At 40.8% G+C, this 6,953-nt stretch overlaps 1 protein-coding gene across 4 annotated transcripts in view; it reads left to right on the top strand.

Moving 5' to 3' along the window:
- STAT1 (signal transducer and activator of transcription 1) overlaps positions 1–6,953 on the top strand; it is a 49,858-nt gene that overhangs the window by 11,652 nt on the left and 31,253 nt on the right. For all 4 annotated transcript variants that reach the window (XR_002771081.1, XM_003801825.3, XM_023508089.1 and 1 more), the window contains 4 exons: positions 3,625–3,714; positions 4,698–4,776; positions 6,299–6,390; positions 6,662–6,813. Coding sequence is in view for 3 of the 4 variants with exons in the window: in XM_003801825.3 (XP_003801873.1) it covers positions 3,625–3,714; positions 4,698–4,776; positions 6,299–6,390; positions 6,662–6,813 (413 nt within the window). In the remaining variant the exon portion in view is untranslated. The remainder of the gene's footprint in view (positions 1–3,624; positions 3,715–4,697; positions 4,777–6,298; positions 6,391–6,661; positions 6,814–6,953) is intronic.

Here is a 6,953-nt window from a genome sequence, read left to right as displayed (position 1 = left end):
AGCGTCCTGTGTTTGGGGTGGAGTGCAGGGCACGCAGTGCAGTGAGAAGTCATGCTGGTACATACATCCCATGATCAAGAAGTGGTGGACAAGTCACTTTACCATGGGGCTTTTAGTATTGAAAGAGGTAGGAGTTAGTATTGGTGATTCTTTCAGCCTGTGCACAGCCTCTGTGGGTCCTTGGGTACAGTCTAAGGTGGGATGTCACTTGTCTTCTTTAGACAATCAGGCAGTAGGAAAGACTCTGTAGTTATCTTGTGGCTGTAAGGAGGTTCTGCTGTTTCTGGGAAAGAAGCTCAAAGAAATGCATTAGTATAACAAAGTTACATGGCTCGGCTCCTGTAGTTCAGTGGCATATACCAGGGCTGGCGGATTTGAACCCGGTGCAGGCTTGCCAAACAACAACAGCTACAACCAAAAAATAGCCCAGTATTGTGGCAGGCACCTGTAGCCCCAGCTAGTTGGGAGGCTGAGGCAAGAGAATCACTTAAGCCCAAGAGTTTGAGGTTGCTGTGAGCTGTGATGCCAGAGCACTCTACCAAGGGCCACATAGTAAGACTCAAAATAAAAAACAAAAACAAAGTTACAAAGTTTTAGTCAGCAGATCTTATTGAGAGTTTTCTATTTTCTGCGTGCTTTGAAACTGCAGTGGCTAAGCTACCAGTGTTGAGATAAAACTCTGGTTACAGTACCCCTAATTTAAGGATACTTTGAGCAGCCAGCTATAACCACTAACGTGAACACTGAAAACTCATTTGGAAAACAAAGGAACTAAAAATACTATTTAAAAAGACATTTTCTTGCTTATGGAGCTAGTTACAGGCTTACCACCATGTGAGCTCCCTCCACATTAAAAATGTAGGTAATCTCAGAGGGGATTCATTTTGAGTTATCAGAGACACCCTTGTAAGGCCTTCTTGGGGTGTGTGGGTAGGTCCTTAGGTGGCTAGAGATGTCAGGGAAGAGGAAGAGGCCCAGTAGGTTAACTCTCCAAAGTTAGCAGCCTACAGTTGGCTAGGCAATTTAGAAGCATCTTTCCCATATCCCCCTTTGCGGGAGTAGCTGTGTTTCATTAATAATCATACAGCCAGGTGTGCTGGCTCTTGCCTGTAATCTCATCTGCTTGCTAAGGCAAGAGGATCATTTAAGGCCAGAACTTTGAAACCAGCCTACCCAACATAGTGAGACCCTGTCTCTAAAAATTTTTTTTAAAAATTAGCCAGGTGGGGTTGTGTGCTTCTGTACTCCTAGCTGTTTGGGGGGATCGTGTGGGAGGATTATTTGAGGCCAGGAGTTTGAGGCTGCAGTGAGCTGTGATTGTGCCATTGCACTTCAGCGTGGAAGACAGAAAGAAACTTTCTCTCTAAAAAAAAGTCATGCACCTCTTAACAACAGGTATAATCCTGAGAAAAACATCAGTAGGCAATTGTGTCATTGTGTAAACTTCATAGAGTACATTTATGCAAACCCAGGGGGTATAGCCTTCTGCATACGTAGGATGTATGGTATAGCCTGTATGCCTCAGGCTATAAACCTATACAGCATGTTACTGTACTGAATACTGTAGGCAATAGTAGTGTAACAGTAAGTATTTACATATCTAAACACAGAAAAATATAGTATAAAAGGAGTGTCCAACCTTTTTTATTCTCTGCCATATACTGGAAGAAGAGTTGTCTTAAGCTGCACAGTAAATACACAAACACTAACAAAAGCTGATGAGCAAAAAAAAAAATCTGTGCATAATTTTTGTGATATCTGATGCCATAGATAAGCAAAACAGTTCTCCAATAATGTGCACAGGTTGGGCACTCCTCCTGGACCACTCTATTATAATCTTGTGAGGCCACTGTTATATGTGGTCTGTTGCCTGAAACGTAGAGATGTGTGATTGAGTGTCTTCTATTTATGCCGAAGTATGTGTGCGTGGAATGACACGATGTCTGGTGTTTGCTTCAAAATAATCTGATTGTGGGACTAGAGAAGTAAGGAGAATATGGACGAAACAGGAGTGTCTGCAGAGTGTTAATTGTTAAAAGCACGTGATGGGTATATGAGGATTCAACAGATTCGACAAGTTAAAAACACGCAAAGTTCAATGCATCGAGAGAGCACAGATACTGCAGACACACTGAGACAGGATAGTATTGTTCCCTATTGTCTTAATAGAAGAGCTTTTGGAAAATACATTTATGAGACTATTACATATACTCTGGTAGACTTTAAATATATGCTGCCTTATAAGACACTAAAGTACCCTTTATTTCTCTCTTTTTTCTCTTCCTTTTGCAGTAAAAAATTTAATTACATGTATGGATAAAATTTAGGTCCAGAGGGGTCCACAGAGGTAGTGATCATTTCTTTCAGACGTGAAGTGGACTCTAGGCTTCCCCCTGCTGTTGCACTTTTATAATTTTAAGTAATAATAGAGTTACCATATGCTGTGTGTTTCAGGCCCTGTGCTAAGCACTTTATAAACTTGATTTCATTTCAATAAATATTTTCAAAATTATCATTACAAGTAAGAATTCTTACTCCCATTTTATACATGAGAACAACTTTCTAGAATCTGATGTCTGTGAGAACAGGGATCATCTTGTTTACCATGCTTAACACCTGGGCCTAAAACATTGCCTGACATTTATTTATTTAGCCTAGTTAAGTGTATGCTAATCAATAAATCAGACTACACCTTGTGTAATGAACAAATAGACACTATCATGTCTGAGTCTTCTGGTTAACAAAAATAGGACTAGGGCTGGGTGCAGTGGTTCACACCTAGAATCCCAGCACTCTGGGAGGTTGAGATGAGTGAATTGCCTGAGCTCAAGCTTCCAGACCAGCCTGAGCAAAAGCGAGACCCTGTCTCTAAAAATAGCCAGGTGTGGTGGTGGGCGCCTGTAGTCCTAGCTACTGGGAAGGCTGAGGCAAGAGGATCACTTGAACCCAGGAGTTTGAGGTTATTGTGAGCTATGACGCCACAGCAGTCTAACAAGAGCTATAAACTGAGACTCTGTCTCAAAAAAAAAAAAAAGGACTGAATACTCCCAGGTAAGTCTGGGTTTTTAGTCATTATTGACTTTTTAGTAGGAGGTTTTCTTTGATGCCCTTAATGGAACGCTTTTCCCTGAATCACCTGGGATCCTGTTAAAATGGGGTTTCTGATTCAGTAATCAGATCAACACCTGAGATTATGCATTTCTAACAAGCTCCAAGGTAGTAAGATGCTGCTGGTCAGGGGACTACACTTTGAACTGGAAGGCTTTAAGATTAAGTAGGACAGGATTAGTCAAAATAATCTTATATATAGAATTTGAGAAACCCTGAAATAAATTTTCCAGTACCATGCAACTATATGAATTAATGGGAACTGCTAAAAAATGCTATTTATTTTAGGCATGAACAGAGCCTAGTCTTTCAGTAGACTTGTTAACAGTTTGCCAGCATTTTCCAGGGCCTTGGGAACTGAATTATTTCTTATTGACACACAAGTGGGAAGCCTACAGTAAGTTTTAAGGGTCTGAGAGTAGGTGGAACGCAGAGTAGGGCTTGACTTTGAAGCATAACCAGCGAGTCAATACACCAGAGAAAAGGTAGTTGTTAATCATGCCCTTTCCATCACAGGCCCAGTCGGGGAACATTCAGAACGCTGTGATGTTAGACAAACAGAAGGAGCTGGACAGCAAAGTCAGAAATGTGAAGGACAAAGTTATGGTGAGTGCTGAGTACACACATTTATTCTGAAATATTTGGTAGGAGAAGAAAGGGTTCAGTCACTTTGGGTGTAAACCTCGTGATTGAGTCTTTTAAGTAGTTAAGAAAAATTTTGCTGATGTCCCAAACATAAGTAAACGAGTAAGTGAAAACCAGTGACCAGTGAGACGTTGTCATGGCCCTGTTAAACTGCCAAATGTGGAGCACATCTTTGTCCTCCTTGCAGGACCATGCAGTGAATGTTGACTTTGCCCCATTACCCAGTAAGCTAGAAGTCATTGCTCTTGATAAGCCTTTGTCTCCACACCTCTCAAGCAGGGTGTTCCAGGGTTACACAGAGACATGGCCCCTTTTCCTCAAGCACTTGCTTTATTCTGCCACTCAGAGCAGCAAAAAACATTTCATTGAAAGAAGTTCTAATTGACATAAGACAATTTTAAGACCAAACTTCCAGGACAGTTTGTGGAGGCAGAGGGCTGTTTTGGTGCCCCGGTTGGTATATGTTCATTCACTCTCTCCACTGTTATGTTGTTTTTAAGGAGAGAGTGAAGACTTCTGCTTTACAGCAGGCCTACATTTGCAGAAAAGACCTTCTGGCCAATGAGTGTGGCGAGTTCAAACCCGGCCCCAGCCAAACAGCAACAAAAAATAGCTGGGTGTTGTGGCAGGCACCTGTGGAGCTAGAGGTTGCTGTGAGCTGTGACACAGTGGCACTCTACTGAGGGTGACAAAGTTAGACTCTGCCTCTAAAAAAGTAATAAAAGCTTTTTGCATACTTATTAATAAAGTATGTTTATTGCATATTTTCAGTGAAATAGAAATTATTTCATGTATATGATCAAAGTTTTGCAAGTCTAATCCATTTTTGAGCAGGCTGGAATTGTTCCCATGTTTCTCTGGGTTCTAGAGAAGCAATACTCAGATTTCTAGAGTCTTTGCAAGGTGATAATCAGTGGAAAATGTGTTTTTGTCTCTATTTGTAGTGTATTGAACATGAAATCAAGAGTCTAGAAGATTTACAAGATGAATATGACTTTAAATGCAAAACCTTGCAGAACAGAGGTAAGGATTAACAGTGAAAGCAGTGCCCATTGGCTACAATGTTTTGTGTTCACATTAGGTAACACAGAAGAATTCTCCTTTATATTAAGTACTTTCTGACTCGGGATTGCCGGTCTTGGTTTCTGGGTGATCCTGGCCAGCATTTCTCAGCCTCACTACTGTTGATATTTTGGCTCGGTTATTCTTTGCTGTGGGGCTGTCTGTGTGTTGTAGAATGTTTAACAGTATCCCTGACTTCTCCCCACTAGATGCTAGTAACACTACCTGGTAACCCCTGTTGTAATGACAACCAAAACTGTCTCCAGACATTGCCAGATGTCTCCTGGGGCTCACTCCACTTCACCTGACTTCTTATGCCAAGCCCACTGGCCAACACAGAGTTGATGGATGCATGGAGTTCCCTGCCCTCACACCTAAGTTCCTGCACACATGCCAGACCCATGCATGTCTGCTGCACACAGATTCATTCTTCTCATGTTTTGAAGAAGTTTCACTCTGTTCTGTTGCTGGTGTTGCTTGTTTGTAAATGAATGCAGCAACTGAAAGTAACCCACAAATCTGCATGGAATAGAACATGCAGGGTGCTGCTGTTACCCTAGTAACTGAGACTATTAGTAGGGTTTGGGTAAAAAGGATGAGAAACAGAAATCAACTGCTACTTCCTAATCATCTATTTCTCTTCGAAGCCCCACATATGCTTTGTTGTCAGGGCCCAGGACTGGCCAGGTCTCGGGCCCAGCTTAGGTAGGTTCTGGACGCAGACCACTAAGCTACCTTGCTCAGGAACAGTTTCTCGTAGGTGCTTGAGGGCTATCTACTTTAGTTGGAAAGAGAGAGACAGAGTATCTTAGAGAGAGTAAAGGTCTTCTTAGAACAGATAGCTCTTAGTCTTCAGCAGAGACGCCGTGCTGGCGTTCTGCAGGCAGGAGAGGAGACAGAGTCAGAGTAAGTGGATCCGTGATAGAATGCGCATGCCTCTTGACTGCCTGTTCCTCCAGCCTAATATAAGGCTGAGCTCGTGCCGCTCAACACCACAGGTGTAGAGACTGCCAATTCACCAATGCTCTCATCTCGTGAGCTCACTCATGCTTGTTAGAACCAAATCTCTCTCCATGCCCTTTTCACCAAGGTGTTCCATTACAGGTATTTCCTATAACTCTCACTCCTCCTAGCCATAGGCTATACGGGCTGCTACACTTTGTGTACATTTTTTTTTTAACTGAGGTTTTGAATTTTGTCATACATATTCATTCAGGTAATATTGTGAAAATAACTTAAGTTGTAAACAGTACTGTTTCCAATTCACATGCATCACTGAGGAAACTACTTTTGTTTCAGTGTGTTCAGTTTTTATACTTAGAACATTTTTTCTTGTTTTGTTCAATTAAGGTTGAAAAAGACTCAAACTTTGACCTATTATTATATAGCATTTATGTCATAATTTTGTAAAATTTTCTTGTCTTTAGTTGGTTTTGTCTTCTTTATATAAATATATTTATCTGCCATCTCTTCTAATTCACAGAACATGAAACCAGTGGTGTGGCCACGAATGAACAGAAACAAGAAAAGCTATTAATCCAGAAGTTGTATTTAATGCTTGACAGTAAAAGAAAGGTAGTGATTTACTTTCCAGATTAGCATGTTGTTTATGTCATAGACTGTAAATAATGAGTTTACAACAGATGAACAATTATTTTTTATAAATAACAATTAGTTTTTAATTTTAATATAACAGTTATTTTTTATTTTTAATATAACAGTTATTTTTTATAACCACTTGGCTTAGACATCCATTGAGAAAGAATGGATATTTGCTTTGCTTTAAAAAAAAACTTTTAATGATTAAAAATGAATTTTTTTCACTTTGTTTCTTTTCTCCATTTAGGAAGTAGTTCATAAAATAATAGAGTTGCTGAACATCACTGAGCTTACCCAGAATGCCTTGATTAATGACGAGCTGGTGGAGTGGAAGCGGAGACAGCAGAGTGCCTGTATCGGGGGACCGCCCAATGCTTGCCTGGATCAGCTGCAGAACTGGTAAGATTCTCCTCAGCGGAAAGCTGGCAGCTGTGTGGCTAACCACATAAACTCATAAAGTCACCTTTGAGCTGTTAGTTGAATGGACTCTGTCAAAACTCTTAAGTTTGACGTAACCCACCTTCTGCTTATTCTGGAAA

The sequence above is a fragment of the Otolemur garnettii genome, unplaced genomic scaffold (assembly GCF_000181295.1).
Source record: "Otolemur garnettii isolate 467f Iridium unplaced genomic scaffold, OtoGar3 scaffold00222, whole genome shotgun sequence".
Taxonomy (NCBI): Eukaryota; Metazoa; Chordata; class Mammalia; order Primates; family Galagidae; genus Otolemur; species Otolemur garnettii.
The sequence above is the reverse complement of the archived record's forward strand: the minus strand, read 5'-3'. Positions and strand labels throughout refer to the sequence as shown.